Source organism: Diadema antillarum, unplaced genomic scaffold (genome assembly GCF_040938485.1).
Source record: "Diadema antillarum isolate AM-2024a unplaced genomic scaffold, OU_Dant_1.0 scf00000183, whole genome shotgun sequence".
NCBI lineage: Eukaryota > Metazoa > Echinodermata > Echinoidea > Diadematoida > Diadematidae > Diadema > Diadema antillarum.
Genome location: NW_027271072.1, coordinates 1,907,740 through 1,933,865, shown reverse-complemented (window position 1 = coordinate 1,933,865; position 26,126 = coordinate 1,907,740). Strand labels below are relative to the sequence as shown.

The following is a 26,126-nucleotide window of genomic DNA, read 5'->3' as shown; positions in this document are numbered from 1 at the left end:
TCATTACAGTGATATAAAAAATAGTGATGTTTCTCACAAGCTATTGATTACCTTCCGTTTGTATTGTATGTTATATACTAGGCCATATATTTTGTGAGCGTACACTGTATGATTGTTCCCGAACTGGGACTTCAAGGACCCCGTTTACAGTGCGGGGCCGGGCTCGACCAAGCCCGGCCCACAGAACTCTTGTGGCCCGACCTCAATTGCGCGGCCGAGCCCCGCAATTTTGTCCGTTTACACTGCTGGGCTCGGCCGCGCTTTTGATTCAAACCTTTCAATATTTTGTCGTAGTGGCGCTCTGCTTGTAAACAAACGCAATTTGGTATTGTCTGGTTTTCAGACCCTGTGCCAACTGAATTCCGTGGCGACGAAGTCGCCGTTCAGGCAAAGGCCTTTGCCGAAGGAAAAAATCCTTTGCAAGACAAAACCACCTTAAACTATACTAGTTTTCGACGTTGAGGGGGTTAATATCCTGAATAGCGAAATACATGTAGTACAGGCAGAGGGTTTGGAAGCCAGACTAAAATTGGCCGCGCATTTGGCCCAGTTTGTGTTTACACTGAGAAAAGGCCGGGCTCGGCCGCGGCCGAGACCACCTCCAGAGCGTGGCCAAATGCGAGGCCAATTTTGGCCTCGCATTTGGCCTTTTGCGCGTTTACACCGAAATGAAGGTGGGCTGGGCCGCGGCAGAGCCGCGGCCGAGCCTCGCACTGTAAACGGGGTCTAAGTGTTGTGAGTGCTGAACTTTGCCATTGAAATCTGCTGCAAGGGGATTAGGGATAAGTATTACCATTTTAAGAGAAAACTTAGCAATGCCTGTCCTGAGAATGATTCACATTGCATTTAATGTTTACTGGAAGCAAAATTTTTGCAAGTTGTCATGTTCTCATACATATAATAGTGTTGATGTCAATGGACTTGCAAAATTTGTATTGAAAAAAAAAAAAAATTGCTGCACCTGCTCTTACAGTAAATATTCATGTACATTGTCTGTTAAGTATGAGGCTTGTGTGCATACAAAGCAGTACATAAGGATGACTTCCTTTTTACTCCCGAAAATCAATGAGGAGTTAAGTATCTAATCCTCTAAGAAGTTCTGAATGTACCTGCTTTACAAACCTTTCATTCCTTTTTAGATAGAGTATATATTATATATATATATATATACTCACTCTATCTTTACTTGCATTTGTCTTTATTTTTCAAGAAAAATGCTGCAAACTTTATTCTGTTTCTGTTTTTTCATCTTCCTGCGGCAGGTAATGTTTGAAACCTATCAGTTTAGTGGACTCTTCATTGCAATCCAGGCAGTGCTAACTCTGTACGCTCAAGGTGAGTTGGTTTGGTAGGGGAACCGTCAGTTCTTTACACAACTGAGTAGATGTGATAATCACAATACAATGTACTGAAGTAGTATGTCATCACTGGGGGGGGGGGGGGGGAGAACATGTGGAAGAAGTACATTGTACATGTGTGGAGGAATTTTGAAAGAATGCCTGTTTTGACACATGCAGAGTGTGTGGAAATATCGTGAGTGTGTGTGTGGGGGGGATAGGAGAATGATTTCTCAAACCTTTATGAATGCTTAGAATTCCCAATTTCACTAATTTGGGGGAGGGGGGGGGGTACGTTACACAAAAGAGCCGAGACAGACATGCGCGACAATTTACTTTCGCATGCATTTTACTTTCATAAATTCTTGCTCCTTTGCAAAATTTACAGAAGTTCCATGCACATGAAAATTAATTGTTTTACAGTATACTACTTTGGCAATCAGTTTGGGCTCTATCAAAGACAACCTTACACTAGAAAACATGGAATTGTGTGTTGTTAATTGCCAACTTTGAAATTACCAAAAGGATGATATTTCAGTTTTGCTGCTGAACTGTACAAGAAAACTTTAATACACCTGTCGTCTTGGCATCACACAGGTCTCCTTACTGGTGTGGTGATAGACTCCGGTGATGGTGTCACTCACATCTGTCCCGTTTATGAGGGTTTCGCCCTCCCACATCTCACCAGGAGGTTGGACATCGCCGGGCGGGACATCACCAGGTACCTCATCAAGGTGAGCTCAGGGAGGACCACCATGGCAGGGGAGGAGTGGGGGGGGGGGGGGGGGGGGAGGGAGCCCCAAGCAAGTTATACAATGTCTGTTTTCCTTGAGGCTTTAAAACGTCTATTGAAAGGGTTCCTTGTCACTTGGTCTAATACCAGTTGGTCTAATTGTATCCCCCGAACAGAGTTCGGAGGATACTACTGTAAAAGTGGGTATTTTCGCATGACTAATTTTCCGCGCTTGGCCAGATAAGAAGAGTTTCGCGTGTTTTTAATTTCGCAAAATCAAGACATCAGCTACTGGAACATATGGCATGCAAAAATATTTGCGTGCTTTAATTTTCGCGCTAGCTTCTGGTTGCGCGAAATCCATGAAAATTTCAACACCGTGAAAATTTCCACTTTTGCAGTATGGATTTGGCCTCGTTGCCCCGCGTCTGCGTCAGCCACAGAGATTTTCTTGTGAGCGCTCTACTGGCTGCAGTTCTTCTTCGATCATCTTCAAATTTGGCATGAAGGTGTATTATGGTAAGATGAAGAAGCCTATTGTTTTTTGGTGATGGCGCCCTTGCTTGTTCCGTCTTTATACATGAAAAGGTAAAGTAAATAGGGTCTGTTTGTGTGTGCGACGCTGGCCTTGTTTCTCGACCGATTTTTTTCAAATTTGGTGTGTAAATGTATCAAAGTCAAAACTATACACCTATACCTATTGATAATGCTGCCCTCACTGTTCCACCTTTTACAGGGTCTAAGGTCACCCTGATCATGTCAAAATTTGCAGAAGTGCTTATTTATGCAATAACTTTATTGTTACTCAGTGGATTTTATTCAGACTTGCTAAGGAGATGTATGGGTGGTCATTCTACATGAAGGACACAACAGTTTGTGGTGATGGCGCCCTCAGTGTTCCGACTTGGATGCCAATGCACATTTCTTGTGTGTGCCCTATCAGCCACATTTCTTATCAGATTTTCTTCAAATTTGGCAAAGAGGTGCATTATAGTGAAATGAAGATGCCTATATTGTTTTTGGTGGTGGTGCCCTCGCTTGTTCCGTCTTTATACATGAAAAGGTAAATTTAACAGGGTCTGCTTGTGTGTGCGACGCTGGCCTTGTTTCTCGACCAATTTTTTTCAAATTTTGTTTGTAATTATGTATCACAGTCAAATCTATACACCTATACTTATTGATTATGCTGCCCTCACTGTTCTACCTTTTACAGGGTCAAAGGTCACCCTGATGTCAAAATTTGCAAAAATGCATGCTTATTTAGGCAATAACTTGATTGTTACTGGATTTTACTCAGACTTGCTAAAGAGGTGTGTGGATGGTCATTCTACATGAAGGACACAACAGTTTGTGGTGACAGCGCCCTCAGTATTCCGACTTGGAGGCCATGTCACATTTCTTGTATATGCTGTATAAGTCACATTTCTTGTCGGATTTCATTCAAACTTGCTATGGAGGTTTATGGGGAGTTTTCTAGGTAACAAAAGTTTTCATTGCCAGTGCTCTCATTGTTCAAACTTTTATAGGATGACATGTCATATTCCTTGTATGTGCTGTATATACTAGCCTCATTTCTTGTCGGATGTTATAGTATCCTGCGACAGTCGCCATATTATACGGCATTCTGGCCTGAAAAGTAATCCAGATGGGGTATGGGAGACGGGTTCGGGGGATACATGTGCTCGATTGCGGGTGCTCTAGTTCCCAAATTGTCTTATATCAGTGCAGCTGAACCCATTCATCTACACAGGACGAGAGGATGTTGGATTAGACAAAAAAAGACATTAGACAAAGTCAGTAGTACTCTGAAAGTAAAAGATATTGTGAATCATCTCTCTGTACCTGCTTTTTAATAATTTTCCAGTGATTAACTTTATACACCATCAAGGAATAATTTGGTATAAAGGTCAAGCACAAAAGTGAAAATTTGATCAAAATTGGATTAAAGGTGAGAAATGGATTTCCTAACTTTTGCAGAATAATTTTACAGTTAATATTTCATTTTCATTTCAATTTATTTTCATATTTCTCACATATATCACAATAAAGTATATAGATACAAAAATCATACAAAACATAGATAAGATGAAACTTCATCAGAATGTACAAAAGTTTGTTTTGGTATAACACAAGGTCTGTATACATGCGAATTGAACTGAGATCGTGATGTGAAAAAATATGATGGGGCCTGCGTAAAAGCATTAGCTTGTACAGTCGCAGGTCCTCTGATAAATCAGATTAGGGGAAGTTTGAAATACAGATATTTTTTAAGACCAAACTACACTGAGGGAACCGATTAAAAAAAAAAAAGTCCAACCAGATAAGTGTTACTAAATAGAATACAGAAAGGTCACATGTTGCAACAATATTATAACCTACTACAAGTAAGGACATTGGGAGAACAATGACTTAGATTGTAGAGATTCAGGGGGTGTAAAGGTATAAATAATGGCGTAACAATATGGCATAAATACATAAGTAGAAGGTGGGATAATAATGAAATTTGTCGTAAATGTAAACAATACGTACAAAGGCAATAGGGCTCATGAGTCACATTCCAGCTTGGGTCCTAAAACCATGCAAGCCATGTGACCATGGTAACCGTCGCGCGCGAGAATTTCGATAATCAAGTGGAACAATAGTTGCCTGAAAAGTGCAACAGGCAGACTGATCAAAAATAGTGTTCATGGTTAGGATCCTGTTGGACTACTAATAACGGATAGACAAGGGGTAAAATAAAGAGCAACAAGTACTATACACTATGCATGCCGTAGCTGCTATTAAAGAAGACATTGCTTTAATTTTCGTTTGAATGAGGTTACAGTGGTACAACTTATAAGTTCCGCGGGGAGTTCATTCCAATACTTGGGCCCAGTGAACATAATGGTTTTTTTCGCAAAAATTGTTCGGGTACGTGGAAGGTGATACGCATAACGTTGACGGGTTGGATAATCATGAACTGTATAATTTCTTTTAAACATTTGGGAAAATACATCTGGTAATTGGCCAGTTGAGAATTGAAACATAAACGGGTCAATGTTGTAGTGAAATAACTCGGGAATTATCAAAATTTTGTTACTCACAAAAAGTTTATTCATGTGGGATATATATCCAGTATGATTTACAATTCTAACAGCCCATTTTTGCACAATCAATGACGAAACAATAAGGTCTTTCGAAGCATTTCCCCAGGCCAGAATCCCATAATTAAGATAGGGAGATATCAAAGTTGAATATATACTCTGTAGAACATTACATGGAAAATAAATAGCTAAGTTTGTCAAGAACCCTGGTATTTCTAGCAATGATTCTGCTTACATAAGTAACATGGGTTCTCCAAGATAAATCACTATCGATATAAAGAGTATAAGACCCCAAAATTTTGTACTATTGACCTGTGACAAATCAATGTCGTTTATCTTGACAGAGAGGTAAAATAGGTGGCGAATTACTAAACAACATATAATGAGTTTTATCAATGTTTAAGGATAATTTGTTTGCAAAAATCCAAGATTAAACAGAAACAGGTTCTTTATTTATTATGTTTATAAGTGCATCAGGATTGTGATGAGAAAAGAGCAAATTTGTATCATCTGCAAAACAAGCGAAAGAAAGAATCTTAGATGAGTGCTGGATATCGTTAATATATAAAATAAAGAGAAGTGAGCCTAACAAGGAACCCTGTGGAACACTGCAAGAAATCAGTTTTGGCTGGGAGTAGTGACCGTGGATACTTACAAATTGTTCTCTATTTGTTAAATAATCAGTGAACCATTCTAGAGCCCTTCCCCGGATTCCGTAATGATCTAACTTGTAAAGTAAAATATCAGATCTATTGTATCAAATGCCTTGGAGAAGTCAAGAAAAACACCAACTGTATGAGAAACATCATCTATAGCATGAGCTATCTTATCATTAAACTTGAGTAATGCGTGAGTTGTACTATATTTTTTCCGAAATCCAAAAGTAAAATATCAGATCTATTGTATCAAACGCTTTGGAGAAGTCAAGAAAAACACCAACTGTATGAGACACATCATCTATAGCATGAGCTATCTTATCAATAAACTTGAGTAATGCACGAGTTGTACTATATTTTTTCTGAAATCCAAATTGAGATTCAGTAAATATCTTTGCCTAAAGAAGAAAATTAAGGGTACATCTATATAAAAGTCTTTCAAGTACATGTATCTTTGAAAAGGAAGTTAAACGAGAAATGGGGTGATAATTATTAAAAGGTCTTTTTCCTCCATTTTTGAAAATGGGAACAAGTCTTGCTACTTTCATTTTGTGAGGAACTTTACCACTAGATAAAGACTGATTGAAAATAAAAGTAAGAGGCAAAATTATTTCATGAATCACATTTTTTACCAAAAAATTTGTGATTCCATCATATCCCGAACTGTTTCTATTGTTCAACCTATCAACAATCTTTATTATTTCATCTCCAACAATCGGTACAAAAAATAAAAATTCCATATTCCTATCACCCAGAAAAGAGCGAAGTTCCCGCTGCGCTTCAGGGATTTTATCAGCCAGATTTGGCCCAATGTTCACAAAAAATATCATTAAAAACTTTGGCTATATCTATGGGGTCATCAATACGAGCATCATACTCTTGAATATAACTAGGAGTGTTATTATCAGTATTACATTTCAATATGAATAAGCAAATAAGTGAGCTTATGATGTCATTACCTCACAATTTCCTGTTGATCATATATCAAAAAAAGAAAGAATGACAAAAATTGAATTTGTTCTGCCATAAAAGTGTAAAATATTCCTGGTTGAATAACTTCAAAATTTGTGATCAGTTAGATATATTTAGGATTTGACACTGTGGCTTATCTATTTTGAACCAAAAAACGGGCAAGTTGTGAGGTGATGACATCATAACCTTTCTATTGCATATTCATATTGACTGTTCAAGAACTGTTTTCGTGAAAAAGGGCATACCTTAAAAATTTCAGAACTTCCCTAATTTTTCTCTGATTTTGCTGAAATGTTCACTCTTTTGCTTGTGACATTTTACTCTTTCTTTCCTAAGTAACTTGTAACTGGCCTTGAATTCCCTTATAAAGGATAGGTGTCTGATGAATTAAACTCAAAATATTGGAGTGCATTGATTGAAACTGAGAGTTTTTTTTTCTTTTTTGTACACAGCTTCTGCTCCTGAGGGGGTATGCCTTCAACCACTCCGCTGACTTTGAGACTGTCCGCAAGATGAAGGAGAAATTGTGCTATGTTGGGTAAGACTGTGTCTTGAATTCATTGTACTTAGTTACATGAACCTTGTTATTGCAAATGTTGTTATTCAAAATCATGATATGTTTTCATCATTGTCATTTGCATGATGTAGTCACAGAGATAAACTTAGATTCAGGAAATGCTTTCTTTAGAGAGAGAGAAAAAAAGTTTGAACCATGAAGAAAGATAACATCAAAAACTAGAAAAGCACTCAGAGAGCATTGACCCCCGCCAAGCAGCTCATTTTCATCCATACTCGCATGCTGAGAATTGCTAACTTTTCCAATGTAGAAACCTTTTGTTTACATCACAAAGCTTCCTGCATGTTGCGTGGCACCTTTAGCAGAGTACATGCTTTAGTGCGTGTGAGCAAACCTCAAATATGCGCAGCTTGAACTTCCAAGTTCATTGACCCTGTTTGCCAAAGGATCAAAAATCCTTGAATCCTTCAAAACTCCATAAAAATTCCTGGATCACTGCCAAAGTTTGATCATCTGTTCCTTGTGTCATTATCAACTTTTCATACAAGTGTCATTCAAATCCGTTCACAGCTTTTTGAGTTATTTTGCAAACAGACAAACAAACAAACCAACACCAAGGAAATCATAAACTCCTTCCTTGTGGGAGGTAATTATCATTATATTACTCCCAAATGATCTCTAGATTATATTCTCTCTTCCATGTACAGTTTAGTCATTGCAAGTATTGGAAGTTCAAAGAGGACATGATTTATATTTTTGTTAGCTTCAGCTCTTCTTGATGTGACGTACTCCTTTGTTACAGGAAGCATGTATTACTCATATACTGTATATTCTAATCTAGTACAGGTTTTCAACATTCTAATCTAGTTCAGGTTTACAACAAGAGTTTAATTAATATAAATTAGCAATATTTTCTTGGTTAATCTGCAGATACAATGTTGAGCAAGAGCAGATCTTGGCAAATGAGACCACAGTACTGGTTGAAAACTACACGGTGAGTGAACAAATTGTCTTTTTGTCTTTACCATTTCAGAACAAACAAATTCTGTCCATATGTGTGAAAGATTTTACTTTTGAGTGACCAGTTTTCCACCACATTGTTGATTAATTATCTAACACACCTACTAACTTGTAATGTTTGTGCAATCAAATGCACTTACACTGTGCTGGATTTGAGATTTTTATTTGAGGGGCAAGTCTATTACTTTATTTTAGTTGTTCATATTCTTAGCCCTTGCTCTGTGCAGACATGAGGATGACCTTTCTATCTTCCCAGACGATCATGTGTGGTGAATAAATGGAATACCTCTAAGAAGTTCTGAATGTTTGCTGCAAGGAAGAAAGATTACGTAAAGTGGACTAAGTGTATAAAAGTAGTTTATGAAATCCTAATTTTGTTCGAGTATATTTTGGTCTTGCCTTGTCTCTCTTTGTTCATAATGGAAAAGGAAAAAATGACCAGGCTTCATGTTTTGCCATCATCATGAATAATGTTTCAAATTCCTGTTGAATTAGTCTAAAGCACTGTACGAGGTGCAGAAAAAGTTTTGTACAGTTTAATTCAGATTAATCCATGAACACCTCTAAACTTTTTTTTATTTTTATTATTAACACAAGGCTAGACATTCACTTTTCTCTCTGGTGGCCCATTTGGGCCACTTAAATCTTTAAATCTAAAATTTTGATGGCCCAAAAAGGATATGTTTTAGCCAAAAATAAACAAGCATAACAATCCATTTGGAGTCTCGGTTGTCAGATTGGGCCACCAAATGGTAAATTTCATGGCCCGACACCGATTTTTAGTGGTCCAGGGCCACCACTAATGTTGAGCTCGCTATCAATATTACATTTTTTTTTCGCTCAGTTGAAAAGGAAGGGAAACTTCTTGTGGAATTGTGTTAAAAATCTGCCTTTGACACCATGAATCAGGCTTCAGTTTGCAAGTGTTTTTGTATTCCAGATTATGTGTATTACATTCAGTACATGGTGATGAATGTTCTTGTCTTATTTCCAGCTTCCTGATGGCCGTGTGATCAAGGTCGGAGGGGAGCGGTTTGGTGCCCCTGAAGCCCTCTTCCAGCCCCATCTCATCAACCTGGAGGGAGTGGGCATCTCAGAACTTCTCTTTAACACCATCCAGGTTAGACCACACCCTTATCTATAATGATGGACTCCAAGCGGTCTTGTTTTAGCATGCAGCGAAAGCCGATGGAGGTCTTTTTGTCTGTAGCCACACTATCCACAACACTATTGCAGCTGTTCATAGCTCTTCAGCCATGATCATTAGCCATAATCACTGTTTTATGCCTCCGCCACGAAGTGCTGGAGGCATTGTTTTTTGGTTGTCCGTCCGTCCGTACGTCTGTCTGCAATCGTTTACACAATAACTTGAGTAATATTAACTGGAATTTTACCAAACTTGGTCCAAGCATAAAGTATGCTGGGGCAATTACTTGATTAGATTTTGGGTGAAATCGGCTAAAGGCCAGAGGTCAAAGGTCAAGGTCAAATCATGAAATTATATCTGTTTACGCCATAACTCAAGACTGGATCAAGCAAATTTTGCCAAACTTTGTCCGAGGATGATGTATGATGGGACAATTACTTAATTACTTTTTGAGTGAAATCAGAGGTCAAAGGTCCAAGATCATGGTCAAATCCTAAAATTTATCTGTTTATGTGATAACTCAAACCTGGATGAACCAGCTTTCACCAAACTTGGTCCAAGGATGACATATGATGGGGCCATTAGTTGAGTAGTTTTTTTTGTGAAATTGGCAAGAGGTCAAAGGTCAAAAAGTCAAGGTCAAATGGTGAAAATGTTGCTATTTACCCCATATCTATGCAATGCCTAAAGGTGTTTTCTTGAAACTCAGTGTAGATATGTGCTACTGTGTAAAGATTCTCCAGAGAGAGTTTCATGTCATAAGGTCAAAGGTCAGGTGAAAATGTTACAATTCAGTGCATCTTCATGGAACTTGGTACATAGGCATGGAACTTGGTACATAGGCATGTACTGACTGGCAGGGATTATTTATGGAATTTAGGGGTCATGGGTCAATAGTCAGGGGGTCAAAGGTCAAGGTCAACACCTCAAAATTTCACTATTTCCCTCATGTACTAGTATATGTTAATGTTTGCAGGATTATTTTTGAAACTTAATATATACATGTATTACCTAATGGAGATTCTCTGGGAAATTTCCTGCCTGGTCAAAGGTTAAGGGTCAAAGGCCAGGCAAATATGCAAAATAAAAAATTACATTCTATACTGTAATTACACTTTTTCTTCATACCTTGAAAATTAGGCCTACTCAATGCATAAATTTATAAAAGGGTCGCTCAAAAGTCTAGTAAAATTCCTCAATTCCCCCAATACATGTACCTGCACTCTTAGACAATTATAGCAAACCTAGTTCAAGGAAAGTGAACATTCAAGACATTTCTGACAAACCTGTCATTTCAATATTTTGCCAGTTGTGTGAAACTGTCCTCACACATTGTGAAGACATTGTACTATACACCTATTGGGAGAATCATGCATTATGGCGGAGGCATACCAGTCGCCATAGCCACGTTTCTAGTTTTTCTGGCAATCTTTGTATTAACCCTAAAAAGACTGGGCTATTTTGGTAGCTCGAAAGACTGGGGGGGGGCCTAAAGGGCCCCCCCCCCCCTTAAGATCTCGGCCGTGGGTCGCGCGATCGCCGCGGAAATTTGCACAATGGTAGTGTGCGATGTAATCTACAAGATTGTATATTTCAATTTTCCAAAATAGTCTTCTTTTATCTTATTTTGATTAATTATGCTAATTTATGCAAGAAATCAGACTCTTTGATCTAAATAAGTAAATAAAGCTCCAAAAGTGCTCATTTTTGGTCTAATTATTCTTTGTGGCATTCTTAGCAAATGTACTTGAAAAAAAATTTGGTATCAAAATTAATTTCTTATTTATTTTATTGTTTTATGAATTTCTTATGTATTTCCTTGTTTTTTCGACCTTTTGTTTTTGTTGTTTTTTTTAACAAAATTTGTGACAGACACTTTTTGAAGTATAATACTCCTAAAACAAATTAATTTTAGCCATTGAGAGTAAAAATAAGTATATTTGTATGAACCATGTGAAAAAACTCAATTTGCATTGACTTTGTACACAAAATCATGTTTTTGAGTCATTTTCGGCCTCATGTGCATGTAAAAAAAGCTATGTAACTTCATAACCGTACCCCCGGGCGTCACAAATTTGGTGTCAAAATGTGCGGGAAACTCGAAAGAAAAAAGTCATAGAGCATCGCGGCGAGAGCATTGCGTGTTGCAGAGTAATCGCGCGAAATGTAGAGGGGGGGCCTTTTAGGCCCCCCCCCCCCCCCATTCTTTTTAGGGTTAAGCTATTGCTTTTTGATGGGATGAAAATAGACCTCCCATGCCTTGCCAGCTGTGTTTGAACAAACATACTGGCCAAGTTACTGTGTGTAATTGGCTGTAGAAAGCTTCACAACTTTGGGGACTATAATGATGGGTAATTATGATAATTATTAGCACAAAATTGGTTTCCATGACTGCAAGCAATGACTTGCCTTTATGATCGCCATGATAAATGTCTAATTGCATTTTTCCTCTGTCCCACGAATCATTTATCTCTCATGCAATAGGCCGCAGACATTGATACCAGGTCAGAGTTCTACAAACACATCGTGCTCTCGGGCGGGTCCACCATGTACCCTGGATTCCCCTCCAGGCTGGAGAGGGAGATTAAGCAGCTTTACCTTGAGAGAGTGTTGAAGGGTGACACGTCAAGATTATCGGTAAGTTCTACTCATAGCTAATTATCCATCATTTATTTATTTCGTCAAGCTTCATTTCTCTACCCCATGAAAACTACTATCAAAGCTTTAAAAAAACAAAAAAAAACCTGCCTCATACCCTTTGCAGTGTATTAAGATAAAGAAATTCCCAAGAACTACCCTGTTCTTCACAGGAGAGTCACATCATTTCTTTCCTAGTACCAAAGAACACCAGGTATACAATAAAATTTTGAAAGTAACCTTCATGACCATTCGTCAATCATTAGGTGATTGTCTTGGTCTACAAAGTACTAAGAGTCACCAGAACTTGTACTCTTCAGGAGCTTTGGAATTGCATGTGGCCTTAATTTCCTTTGATTTGGTAGGCCACTTCCTGATTTTGTGACGCCTTGCTGATACTTTGGTGATGAAGATTCGAATGCAGGTTTTGGGGATGCTACTCAGTGAAAATTCCTCTTGGCAAGAGATTTATTTTGTGGATGTTAATGAAATGAGTGGGTCAGACTGGCAAAGATCGAGAAGTTTAAGATCGCGAAGTTTGGGCCATTGGTACGCGCGCAAGCAAGAGTGCGCCGTCCGATGGCTAGTGTTTGTGACGTAACAATGCACATCTGTACATGACAATGGCCTCGAGCTTCAGAGGCACCGCTCGCAAACAGATCAAGAGGTTTCGCAGGAAGTTTGCAGTCACACTGGCAAAACTTCAAGATCTTATGGGGGTATCTCACCGGGCTTGAAACTAGCTCGCGACTCCAAGTTTTGCTAGTTGCAGAGACGTCTCCTGAAAATGTCTCTGAGGAGTCGCAAGAAATTTAAACATGTTTGATTTTTTCGCGAAGTCTCTGTGACGTCGCGGAGACTAATTATGTCCGCGACTGCTGAGACGTCTCTGCGATGTCTCCGAGACGTTGCCAAGACCTGCTGGAGACCAGAAAAACTGGTTTGAGAATTGGCAGAGACGTCTCCGCGACTCTATTTGACGCTGTTTGACTTACTTTTAGAAACCATGCGACCATCTGCGTGCTGACATCCTGCCTAGATCAAGTCAGGGGATCCTGCAACGGCTCTATCATATTTGAAATTTTTTGACACCTGTCGTAACTCGTCTCAGAGACGTCTCCTTGGTGAGACCACAAGTCATTTTTTTGTTGGAGACGTCTCCGCGACTGCTGCGACTGATAGATGGAGACGTCGCAGAGACGTCTCCGTTGATGAGATACAACCTTTAAAGATTGCGATCCTAAACTTCTTGATCTTTTGCCAGTCTGACTGCGCCTATGGTTGCAGTAAGTTACTATGTTTTTATTTTGTTTTGTTTTGTTTTGTTTTTATTTGCATGTCTTTGACAATGAAGCATTAAATGTAGCAGTGCAAAGTAAGGGAGTTTTTAATCCCCCATCGCTGTAATTTTCTGCAAACATTGTCCATATTTCTGGATCAACGAAGAAACACTTAGTGCACCTTGGCATAGTACAGTGGATTACCACTTCAACTATCATGTAATGTATAGTTTAGTTCCACTTTGTTTTAGATGTACATAGTTAGTTCACCCCAACTGTTTGAGTAGTGCCTTCACAAACTTTCTAGCCCAAGTAGCAGAATGTTTTGAAGTCACCTCTTTACCGGCATCTGTTATAATTCTTTCTTTATTGTCTTGTTTATTTTTTTCTTCCAAATCTCCGACATCCACCCCCAGAAATTCAAGTTGAGAATTGAGGACCCTCCCCGCCGTAAGCACATGGTGTTCCTGGGTGGAGCCGTGCTGGCCGACATCATGAAAGACAAGGACTCGTTCTGGATCAGTCGACAGGAGTACGAGGAGAAGGGAGTCCGCTGTCTGGAGAAGCTAGGAGTCAGCCCAAAATGAGGTCGAGTCGGGACGGTCAGACAGACAGACAGTCCAGCCTAGCCTGTCGCGATGAGCGAGTGTAGAAAGGAGGAAAAAACACAGGACGGACAAAAAGAAGATAGAATATTTAACAGAAAGGAACCACAGAAGAAAACACACAAAAAAAGGGCTCTTCAGAGTCATTTATCAACTTTCAAGGTCCATGGGATTTGATCAATTTCATGTGATGAGAATAAATGCACAGCGGAGATCAATGGAAGATCTTAAAGATTAGTTTTGTTCTGTTTGCAGGGGAATTACTGTATTAGGTCATCAGCATAGAGGCCAAAGAGCATGAACTTTGTACAAATATATGAACTCTTTTGCTTCTCAACTGGTGACGATATCTTTTCATCTGTCACTGAGATTGTTAGTGATTCTTATGTCAGTTAATGTATTACATTACAGTTTGATTTGTGATATTGTTTATGGCATGTGAGGGTGGCAATTCCACACATTGCTGTTTAGAAGGGATGCATACTTACCCACAAAGCAGTGATCCCTTGCTTTGCCCATCTTGCAGGAAAGGTTATTGAAAGAAGTACAAAACATCTTTGCTCAAGGAGAACGAAGGGATGGTTTTTCCCCCGTGTATGGTCACAAAAAACAAAAAATCTCCGAGATGCATGTTACATTGACGTTCGTCGTTCTTCAAACAGTCTTCGGCATCAAGCTCTGACGCTGATGCTCTCTTTCAGTGAGCGTTGTAGGGGAAGTTCCTGACGTTCTTGCCACCCTTGCGTTGATTATAGGCACACGACGCATCGTGCCACACATGTTCAGCATTCCATGGATAATGTTTGTTCGGGAGTGTGGGAAGATTGCTAACTCTATTTACCTTCTTTTTTTTTCATGTCAGCATCGCTGGGAATTTATTTGTTACTTCCATTGTGTGAGGCTCTGTTGTACAGTAGGCAGTTGTAGCTCTGTGGCAGTGCCTGAAACCATTGAGACACGATACGTATGACAAGAAAAGAAATTGCTTGTCTTGGTTTGCTTCTCTAGACACTCCTTTTTTGCTGTGGGCTCGATGGATCTTATAGCTCTATTTTATTATACAAACATGCTAGTGCATTCACACAAACTTCTGTTGGAAAGATGTCAGAAAGTGACTGTAATTTTGCAGTCTCATTTTGGTTTTGTTTGATGAAAATCACAAAATGAACAATTTCTTGTTTCTCTGCATAAAGGAATAATAGTGTGGATAGATCAGAAGATAGCACATATGATAATTGCAAATGATGATTGGTAATGCTCACTTTACTCGGTGTAGAAGTTACGTGGACAGAGCATATTTAGGTAGGAAAATTTACCAGAGCCAGGCTGTTTGGGGGAGACTTGAAAGAAATAGACAGCTGTAGCGCCCTCTGTTGTTCTTGTGTTTCACATGGCTTGTGAAGCACACCACTGCAGTGATCTAGAAGAGGGTCAAACTTTTGCTTCCTTGCATTTCTGCTGTACAGATTGTAAAAAAACAAACAAACAAATACACAAAAAGCTACTTTTCTCACGTGCACTCGGAGTGATGCATTTTCACCAAAGATGGCGGGCGTTGAAGTTTTTGTATTTAAAAAAAAGATATGGCTTCTCTTATTTCTCTTCAGTTTTATGTACATGTGTGAACCTGCAATTTGCCACATTTTTTAAAGGCAGCACTTTCTGCCGAGTATAAGATGTGAAAATGATACGTGCAAGGCAAAATATTGTGAGTCCTGTGTAATGGAAACCTTTGAACATTTAAATCTATGCATTGTCTGTAATTGTTTCACATGTCTATTGAGTCAGATGGTGGTAACTATGTTCATACTGAGAGATAATCTTGATTTTTTTTTTTTTTTTTTTTGATTGGTGAATCAATGAATTTATATCTGTGAATTAATGCATGTAAGCAAATTCATGGTTCAAATGCCCCCCCCCCCCCACAATGTAAATTGTAGAAGTTGGAATTATGTATGTTTTGATACCTGGGAATTGTACCAAAAACCAACAAACAAAGCTTAAGCAAAACAAAATAAAACTAATGTCATCAGATCAAAAGAAAAAAAAAATTGCTCAATAATTTTGTATCAGAGATTTGTATGTGGGACATGTTTGAAACATTGCTCAAGTTTATAGCCATTATGATGGTGAGTCTTTATGGGACTTTGGTAGTAGAAGACAGTCTGGTCTTCATCTTGGATGAGATGTGATATTGCACAGGTATAGATGAGAGGGACATAGTTCTTTATCTAGGCATTCCTTTGTGTGTCTTTGCTGTAATCACCAGTCCCATACATACAATCTCATGTTTCCCTCCTGTCTCTGGGGCTGCTACACAGAATTTATTGTGTGACCCTCCCCTGCCTTTTGTGGCTATGGCATATACTGTAAAAAAGACTGGACTACTGTAAAGCAAGTGATTTTCGCAGCATGAAATTTTCATGAATTTGAGGTGACGGCCTTTTTGACAGCATGACATTTTCACGAATTGCCAACTGGCAATCAATGCATATTTAATGAATGTAGACAGGAACTTTTATGGCCATTTTAATTTTGCAGATCTTTGCTTTCGCAAATTTGCAAAATCAAAATGCCTGCAAACATTTCTGGTCTTACAAGCATATGCATGGATTCCTTAGCTTGTTGGAGATACCGAAGGCCAGAGTCTACGTCCTTCCTCAACAGTTTAGCAGAGGGATTGGAGGAAGACAAGAAGTCTGTAATCATTTTAGGTTGAGACTTTGACAGGGAAAGAAATCAAAGATTGTTGTTAGTAGAGAAAATACAGTCAACCTACGTCGACATCGCACAAGTGGGATAATTGGCTAAGTCAAAAAAAAAAAAATAATAATTATCCTGGATGGATATAAACATAAACATGTGTTTATTCTATTGTGTGAATGAAATTCATGTAAGTCGATGAATGTTCTTTGGTCCCTTTGGATTCGGCCTAGGCGAGGTTGACTGTATGTTGAAACAATAATCACTATTGGCACTATGTTCCATTCGGGGAGGGAGGAAGAATTATGTGTGTACCTACTCAATTTTTCAATTAATGCATCTATCCTGTCTCCTGTGATTTTACCCGGCTATTTATCTACTGTGTGCCTCACTGCTAGCACATTTATCAATACTCGCAGGTGCTTGGATGGTTATCACCAAGTGCAACAACTGTGGACCAGGCTACATGTGGTGTGTACCAGTGAGGTGGCATTGTTCACCCATCAACACATTCCCTGAACATGTGCAACACGTTTTCCTCAACAATAACAACAAAAGGTGGTTGAAATGTATTTTGATGCAGCCTAGCCATGAAAAAGGCAAGATATTAACACTATATTAAGGACTTCTTTTGTAAAGGTTCTCATCAGGTAATTCTAAAGATCATTTACACTCCCTGCATACTATATTTACTACTTGCCAAATCATCTGTAATGGTAATTCCCGACAGTATTGCGTGGAATTTCTCGTCAGCAAAACATTCTTTCATTCTTATATCTCACTACATGATGAGAAATTTTCACCAAACCACTGATGGATTATACTCGAGTGATAATTGTGTGGCATTTTAGTAGAAATATAGTAAATCTTTATGAAATAAATGTAAATCTTTTGCTATATATTTTGCACATAGATTGTTTATTTGTAAAGTGTCTTTCCCTGCAAAATGGGGAAAATGTAGATTATGTATGACAAATTCCTTTTGCTCTTCCCTCTTATTTTTCCCTTTTCCTTTTCAGCATATTACAGATTTGTTTTGTGTGTATTTGTTCTTGATTTTTGTCTCGAGATCATATATGGTGTTTTTATACATTATTGATTTTTACTCTAAAGTATTATGCTAGGAGTGAAATGTGCCTTCACCAGTGGCGAGAGGAGTCCAGTGGTGTAGGTAGAAAGAAGATTTGGTATTGTATCAGGTTTATTAACACGAGCTTGATGCTCTGTACAACATCACCATAGCCACCAAGCAGGAAAATTTGAGGGGGAAAAAAAGGAGAAGGTTAAATACACTACCAAACAAATTACTTCATTATGTAGTATAGTTACCTCTGTCCTTGTACGATCATGTAGAATATTATTCATATTGCAGAAGTATATTAATGATTAAAAAAAAAGAGAAAGAAAAGAAAAGCAGTAAATTACCTTGAACCAACTGGAGTTTCATTTTGTGTTGGTGTATTTTTGCATGTATGAGTGCATCTTTGTTAGTGTGTGTTTGTGTTTGAGTTTGGGTTTGTGTCGGAGCAACAGATTACATTTTGAGGAACACCATTTTGGGGTGGAACTTTTTGTTATGAAAAAATGGAGCACATTCTAATTGGATGATTGGTTGATGAGAGCACACATATCACCAGGCATTCATTTTGCCTAGCACGTAATTTTACTTATGACTGGTCGTTAGTGAATTATAATGATGTTTTATTTGATTGCGATGAGGGTAATTTATCATACAAGGATCTGTATCATCATTTTATAAAGTAAATAACACACTTTGTTTGGTCCTAAGTATAATTACCCAATATCTGTCCCTTCAAAACAGTCCAAATGCCCTCAGCTATCGCCTTAATGTGCGTGTTAGACTGTTAACAAAGGTACCTTGAGTGGGTGATTCCAACTAATGCTCTGGCTGATATGTATCATTTGCATATTAATCTCCATGTAATGATAATGATAGTAATACAAATCACTTGATAATGTGCCATAACTCTAGTGTCTCTATTCTGAGGAACAGAGGGGTACTCAACATGATGAACCAACACAAATTGATACATCTGTTTCAGTAATTAATTATATGTAAAGGAAAAAATAATGTTTTCAAAGCTGTCTGAAATACATGATCATATGGGCCTTGATTGCATACTCTGGAGGACATCAAATTCCACAAGACAGGAGCAAATGCAACAAATGCTCTATTTCCAACATATGATTTGATTTGTTGTGTGGAACCAACATGCCACACCAATGTGATCAGAGATTTCTAGAGGGAAGATGTATTCAGAAATCAAATCAACCACAGTCAATACTGAAGAACCAGCCATTAACAGCTTTCCAGGTTTAAAAAAAAAAAAAAAAAAAAAAAAAAAATCTTGCTACTCTTTCACCATAACAACCATATAGGTCTACAGCTTGTGATTGTGAGAGTACAGCTAAGAATTGAAAGTATGCCAGTCATGTGCTTGCAATATTTTTGAGACAGCAGAAAAGTAACAAACATAAACGATATATCTTTCACGATGTTGTCAATTTTGTCAACGGTAGAAGTGTTTCACTAGTTGCTGCAACACCAGTAAATATGTTTAGGCCAAATCAACAAAGTTTTAAAAGAAAAGAAAAGAGAAAGCATAGCATCAAGCTTTGTTATATACATGTAGCTGGACATAAACCATTCTTTTTTCCCATAATATCATGAATGAAGTGAGTTCTCATACATTCACCAAGGAGTGGTCGTCTCTGATGTCTTCCACCTGTACCTCCCTGCATTCACTAAACAATGCACATGTACGTCTGGGTTCAAGACTAATTTTCGGCTGCTGTATGCAGAACGCAAACTTACTCTTTTAATATCGTCCTTACTATATACCCAGGAAAAGCCAAACTGTATCAGTGACATTTGACTTGTACAGCTATCTTTTAGCTATTGATTTCATGTAATTCAATCTTGTGGTAGGACAGAGTTATAGAATGATTGCATGCATTCCTCATCATTTGGACTTTGGAGCTATACATGCATGACCCACGCGTACATATTGGTGTTATCCACCGATCGAGACTATTCACCACGCACCACCACCACTGCTGCAGCACTAGTCGCCGCATACGTCAGCGTATAAGCGTTGCTTCATCCTGTGTTGTGTCACAGAGCCAAAATGTCGTCTTCTGATGCCAAGGTGGTCATAGTACCGGGAAATGGGTGTGGAGATGTTGAGAATGCAAACTGGTATGCATGGTTGAGGGACCAGCTGTTGAAGGTAAGTCAGTGTTTCTTTCATTACTGGACATTAGCCTATGTTATCTTCGTGGTAAGACAACATACACCTGTATTGCTGTATTGACATGCATAATTGTTGTTGTTGTTGTTGTTGTTGTTGTTCTGGTTTTAATGGCGTGTATCACTCAAGATTGAGTATTATAATAAAGATCGGCTTAGCTTTCTACTAGCTGCTGCAGGGATTATTCATAATTTTTACAAGGTTCAAGAGGAACACATCAACAATGTCACATGTTCCAAATTATTATTTTCATTTTTGTAATTATTATTAGTATTATTTTATGGACTTGCCAGTTTATTCATTATTTATTTATTTAGAGTTCTACTTATTTGGATGATCATTTTCTGCAGCTATATTGGATGCTTTGAAGACTCACATAACTTGGACCTCCCTGAAAGTGACAGAATAATCAGCAAGTTTATTGTGGTCACTCTCACGGAAGAAGAATTTAATAGAAGAAGAAGAAATTTGTCACAATACAAATGCCTTAAGCTAGATTACAATTAACCCAGGAATATCTGGCGGTTTCCACTTCCAGATCCCTGCCCCAACATTGTAAAATAATTAAGCAGATAATTGATAATTTATTATGAGATAATTAAGCAGAATATCTGGCGGCTTACACTTCCAGATCTCCGCCCCAACATATACCGGTAATGAACTTTCTTAGAAGATAATTTAAATACCGGTAAAATGATTAAGCAGACATACTCTTTGAGGTCCTGTACAATGCAATGTTTGCGATTAACTAGACTGAATTTATTTTGACACAGAAAACACTTGTTTGTGTGTGTATTTGTTATGTGTGTGTGTGTATTTATAAAGATTTCAATCAGTAATCCATTTATTTTTAAAAATGTCAATTAATGACAAAGTTAATATTTTGGTGGTGCTAATGCATGTACTCCTTGTGCACGGGTCAATCCTGCAAATCTGTTTGGCATCAGCTTTCAGCCTTGGTGAACTAAAAATTGCAAAGGGTGAATTATTTCTCGTGCACACACACAATCTAAAAATCAATCAATTTGTAAGACATGATCATTCAATGTAATTCTTTCATTGTATGAGGACTTTGCTGTACTGTTAAATGTATAACTACCCACCTAGTAGCCTGAACAGACGCTGTGTGAAGCACTGAGCTGTGTATAGTTACTACCCACCTAACCCAATCTAACCTAACATTACCTAATAACCTTTTATACGCATATTGCATACATACACAAAAATACCAGTACTAAAGATAATGACAAAGTTAATATTTTGGTGGTGCTAATGCATGTACTCCTTGTGCACGGGTCAATCCTGCAAATCTGTTTGGCATCAGCTTTCAGCCTTTGTGAACTAAAATATGTTGTCAAGGGTATTGAGCATTTGAAGATATGATTTGTTATATTACGTTCCTTTATATTTTACCAACAGGAAGGAATTCAAGTGATACTGAGGTCAATGCCAGATCCAGGTGGGATATATACTAATTGTAGTTATGTTTCTAGATTTCACTTAGGTACAAGAGTTTTGCTCAAAATGTCAAGTATGGACTTCATAATATAATACAAGTTGTATGTATGTACATTAAATTTAGAGAAAAAGGACCAGAGAAAAATCTGTTGACTGCTGTGAATGTTGACTTACATGGAAATCAACAAAATCACGAAAGAAAAGAAAGGAAAATTCTGGACTTTCTTCATTACATCGACTTCTGTGATTTTGTTTTGTTTTTTGTTTTTGTTTTTGTTTGTTTTTGGATTTTTAATGCGATGTCAACATACATGAAGTTTCCCATTCTTATGTGTACGTATTCAATACATTACTTGGGTGAATAATCTATGGAATGTTCATGTTAAAGCATACAATTCTGGATAATAAGGGACAAGTGGTAAGAAATAGTGAAATTATTTTCTTCTAATAAACTGACATGTAAGGTAAAGAAAATAATGTAAAATTTTAGATATCACTCTTTCAGTATATCACCAGCACACATTGTTCAGTTATCCAGTTTGCCTGTTTGTTTGTTTGTTTGGGTAGTGGATGTGTAAGTCATCAACCTGTGAGTAAAACATGAAGTGAGCAGGTGCAACAACATTAGGTGACCGTAGTAAATTCCTTTGAAGAAATATTTATATCTTACAAAAGATAATGCAACCTTTGACTTCGAATATCTTTTCGATAGTCATCCTATAAATCGCAATTCTTCTTTAATCCTTTACCAGAAGTAGCCAGGGAGAGCATCTGGATTCCTTTTATGCATAAGGAGATGGGATGTGATGAAAAGACTGTGATTGTTGGTCACAGTTCTGGAGCAGTTGCTGCAAACAGGCAAGTCCTTTGTCTCTCTTTCTTTCTGATCTTCTTCCCAATTTTTTTTTTCTCTCAGTCATTCTTTAGATGATATTTTTAATCACACTTTTTCATAGTTTGAGACGAAAATGACAAAGAATTGTAATTATATGCTCTGGTGTTGTGGGACTTTGGTTTTAAACATGTAATTTTCAGTCATGGGTAGTGATCTTCCTATAGTGCTTGTCAGCATTGTCCATTTGTTCATGGTTTAATGGCAACACTGCAGCCTAACCTTGAATGTATATAACTGCTTGGTAGGGCATGCATGGAAGTGCATGACTTTGTTTGCAAGAGATTGAAATGAGAGTGAAAGTTGTGCACCTTTGAAGTGGCATTACTACATCATCCGTTGATTAGTAGTGTGATATTACAATGTACCATTCATTTCAACTTCCTAAGTTTTGAGTAGAAGGCATATGTTCATCTTGTTTCATTTACGAACAAACAGATTTCTTATGGAGGCGTATTGAACAACTTGTTTTCTTTCTGTTTGCGTAAATATACTGATTAAATATAAGTTCATAAAAGCATGTCAGCTGAGAAGCAAAAGGCTGTTGTCTCCACTGAGAGTCAATGTCCTTATGATACTAAAAGGAGTAGTGGAATGCCCATTTTCAAGGGATGGAAGAAAACTAAAACTGTTCTCTTTCTCTGTTTTCAGGTATGCTGAGAAATACAAAGTGCATGGGATTGTGGTGGTGTCCCCCTGTGTGACAGATCTTGGAGATGAGAACGAAAGGGCGAGTGGTAAGTTGAAAAGTGAAGGAATGTCTCTATGAATTCATCCAAGAATAATCAGTTAAGATATGTTTATAAATGTTAAAATGCTCCTTATTTATAAAGTAAGTGGACAATGATAAAGCGGTGAGGTCAGTATATTTGCTTTCCAGTCATATCAGTCTATGAAATATCCTTTAATGATGTGGATTCGAAACATAAGAGACAAAAAGGATCATGAATACCACCCTTATATATTCAGGTAAAATTGCACGGCAGTAAAGAGTATTGTAGAATATCACACTCAAGAGTACTGTAAATTATATTGTACATACATTTTATTATTGTTTGGGGGCAGGGGTAGGTATTGCTTAGAGATAAAGTTCATGTAGACATTTGTGCTTATTTGTTAATTGTTTTGTCAGTCAAAGACATTATGAAGGTGCATGTTTAATAGTTTATAGATTCAGACTTGTGTAATTAGAGCAAGCATCTGTAAATAAGGACATTTTTCATAAAACACTGCAACATAGTTTCATTCATATCACATTGAGCAGAACAGCTCAAGTGTATGGTACTTGGTCAAATTTTACAATCAAAATGTCAAGATTTGCTGATGCAATTTTAACAAATTTATGCATATAAAATTCTGCCAGAACAATATTGATGATAGGTTAGCCAACAGATAAATGTATATTTATGTCTTCACCTTTAGTGGTTTTGACCTTTTACGCCTATGAATATTCTAATCGTTGCATTGAGATATTTTCTTCTGTTACATAGTCAGATATTGTCTTTACTGCTTTTGATATCAGGGCTTTCAGTTACTTTGATGGATAGATTACTATATATGAGAGCATTGAATTTCTTCAACTCGTCTAAAATGTATCATGATCAAGTAACCAAAGTTGGAACTACTTTCATCTCATGTGACTTTTAGGGTATTACAGTCGCCCTTGGGAGTGGCAGAGTATCAAGGAAAATACAAACTGCATCGCCGTCTTTGGATCAGACACGGACCCCTTCATTCCTCTGAGAGAAATTCAGGAGGTGGTGGACAATCTCCAACCTGACGAAACACACATAATTCCGCACCGTGGTCATTTCATGGAGCGTACATTTCCTGAACTTTTGGATGTTGTGAGAAAATTCCTACAGACTGTATAGGATTATGAGCACTAGAAGACATTTACATCAATATATAGATATTTTGATATAATTCATTTTGTGTGTGTATTTGTATGTGTATGTGTGTGTGTGTGTGTGTGTGTGTGTGTGTAGAAGGACTATGTGTTCAAATACATGTATCCAGAGTAGAAACATATGACTTTCATGAAATGCATGGAAGGGGATGAACACAATATCTAAATGCAGGTACAACTGTGTACAAATCTTGCAATATCTCTCTTGCCTTTCCACAGTTCTTTCTTGTTGGATGTAATGCCAGGTGTACGTCACGAGACCGACACTCTCGAGTCATACATCCTACGAGTAATACAGCCCACGAGTCATACAGCCTATGAGTTTGACACTATGCAAACAAAGCCCACGAGACCGACACATTAAACCCCATGTTGTATCTGTCGAACTTGTGGGCTGTTTTTACCTAGTGTCGGTCTCATGGGCTTTATTTGCCTATTTGCCTATAGCGTCGAACTCGTGGGCTGTATGACTCATGGGTGTCGGTCTTGTGGGATGACCCCATAATGCCATCCCAGACAGAGGTGTGGGATGAGGTGAACTCTATTTGCCATGACGACATGGAATCTGTGTGCTTTGTTCCTAGACTGTCAATCTACTTCCATCTCTGTTCTGAGGAATGTGCTCCACTTTGCTGATGACTTTGCTGTTGTCAGTTCCAATGCAAAATTTAAGCTTAAATTAAGGCATCCAAATGCCACTTAATGATGGTACCAGGCTGATAGACTCCAGATACAGAAAATCTTTTTTCTTGTTACCAGTGTCCTTTTGACTTTGAAGGGCAGTCCTGGTTTCAGTCTGCATTTACCAGATGCAGAAATACAGTGCACTCCCATTATAACAAAGTCCTCGGGACCGGCAGTTTCCTTTCGTCATATCGAACAGATAAACAATAAAAATACATAAGAGCAGATAATGTTTCGGCCTAAATTTTTACTTCGTTGTAACCAGAATTTTGTTATAACCGTGTTCGTTATAACGGGAGTGCACTGTACAGGTATTGGATTACTATTGAAATGGCACAAATAAATGAAAACATCATATGTACATATACGACATTACACTAATCACAAATTCTCTATAAAAAGTATCACTGCAGTGAAATATACGTACATGTACTACAATTGAGGTTCTTCTGTAATAGATTTAAATATCTCTTGATTTATAGTGTACATGAAGATATTTAATTTCAGCCTCCAGTAGGATATCGATATTCATGTGATAAACAGTTCCATATCATTCTGACTTTGCAAAAGGAAAAACAAACACAATAACTTAACCCTGTTTTAACTGGGCTATTTCAGACCAAGTTTTTACTGGGGGTGGGGGTCAATTTGACCCCCCCCCCCAAGATCTCGGAGACCGATTGTCCGATTCACGCGAAATTTTGCATGGACATACATTTAAGTGTTAGGAAGGCATTCATGTTTTCGTTTAGAAGATAGAATGTAAAATATGCAAATTATATGCATATTAATTAGCGAAGTATGGTAATTTTTGCTATTTTGCAAAGAAAATGGGTAAAAAGTTTCACACGGACTCAAATGAATCATGGACATAGATAATTTTGACATTAAGGTATTTATATTGTTTACCATGGTGTCATCTTTTTACATATTTACATGAATATGCATAAAATTTGCATATATTGCCATACACACATGGGAATGAAGACATTGAAAAACCGTGTTTATTCTGTTAGCCAAGCAAATCTTTGAGCTAAATAGACACAGTAAGAGTTGTCATGATATACTTCTAATGACATTTGAGTCTCTTCTTTTCTTCTAATTAACAAAATACAGTCATATCATTCATTATGCAAATGAGATGAGTATGCATCAACATAAAGTATGATTCTGATGAGCTGTTCATAAGTACACACAATTTCTCACTGAACCGGAACACAT

General features: G+C 37.8%; 2 protein-coding genes across 2 annotated transcripts in view; both read left to right on the top strand.

Moving 5' to 3' along the window:
* The window catches only part of LOC139723257 (actin-related protein 2-A), a 29,800-nt gene extending 12,719 nt beyond the window's left edge, over positions 1 to 17,081 (top strand). Inside the window, exons 4-10 of the mRNA XM_071634516.1 lie at positions 1,263 to 1,335; positions 1,935 to 2,071; positions 7,234 to 7,319; positions 8,229 to 8,292; positions 9,313 to 9,438; positions 11,950 to 12,102; positions 13,799 to 17,081. Coding sequence (XP_071490617.1) covers positions 1,263 to 1,335; positions 1,935 to 2,071; positions 7,234 to 7,319; positions 8,229 to 8,292; positions 9,313 to 9,438; positions 11,950 to 12,102; positions 13,799 to 13,969 — 810 coding nt within the window. The 3' untranslated portion in view covers positions 13,970 to 17,081. The remainder of the gene's footprint in view (positions 1 to 1,262; positions 1,336 to 1,934; positions 2,072 to 7,233; positions 7,320 to 8,228; positions 8,293 to 9,312; positions 9,439 to 11,949; positions 12,103 to 13,798) is intronic.
* A 2,453-nt stretch (positions 17,082 to 19,534) lies between these two features.
* LOC139723208 (serine hydrolase RBBP9-like) lies at positions 19,535 to 24,496 on the top strand. The gene is made up of 5 exons (XM_071634469.1): positions 19,535 to 19,941; positions 21,382 to 21,421; positions 22,173 to 22,278; positions 22,964 to 23,049; positions 23,960 to 24,496. The coding sequence occupies exons 1-5, from the start codon at positions 19,840 to 19,842 to the stop codon at positions 24,184 to 24,186; spliced, it is 561 nt and encodes a 186-aa protein (XP_071490570.1). The 5' UTR covers positions 19,535 to 19,839; the 3' UTR covers positions 24,187 to 24,496.
* The last annotated feature ends 1,630 nt before the right edge of the window (positions 24,497 to 26,126 follow it).

Excerpts from the sequence above, each read along its gene's own strand:
- LOC139723208 (XM_071634469.1), top strand. The coding sequence starts at position 19,840 with ATGTCGTCTTCTGATGCCAAGGTGGTCATAGTACCGGGAAATGGGTGT. Across the intron at positions 19,942-21,381 it reads TGAGGGACCAGCTGTTGAAG|GAAGGAATTCAAGTGATACT; the intron begins GTAAGTCAGTGT and ends TTTTACCAACAG. Across the intron at positions 23,050-23,959 it reads TGAGAACGAAAGGGCGAGTG|GGTATTACAGTCGCCCTTGG; the intron begins GTAAGTTGAAAA and ends TGTGACTTTTAG.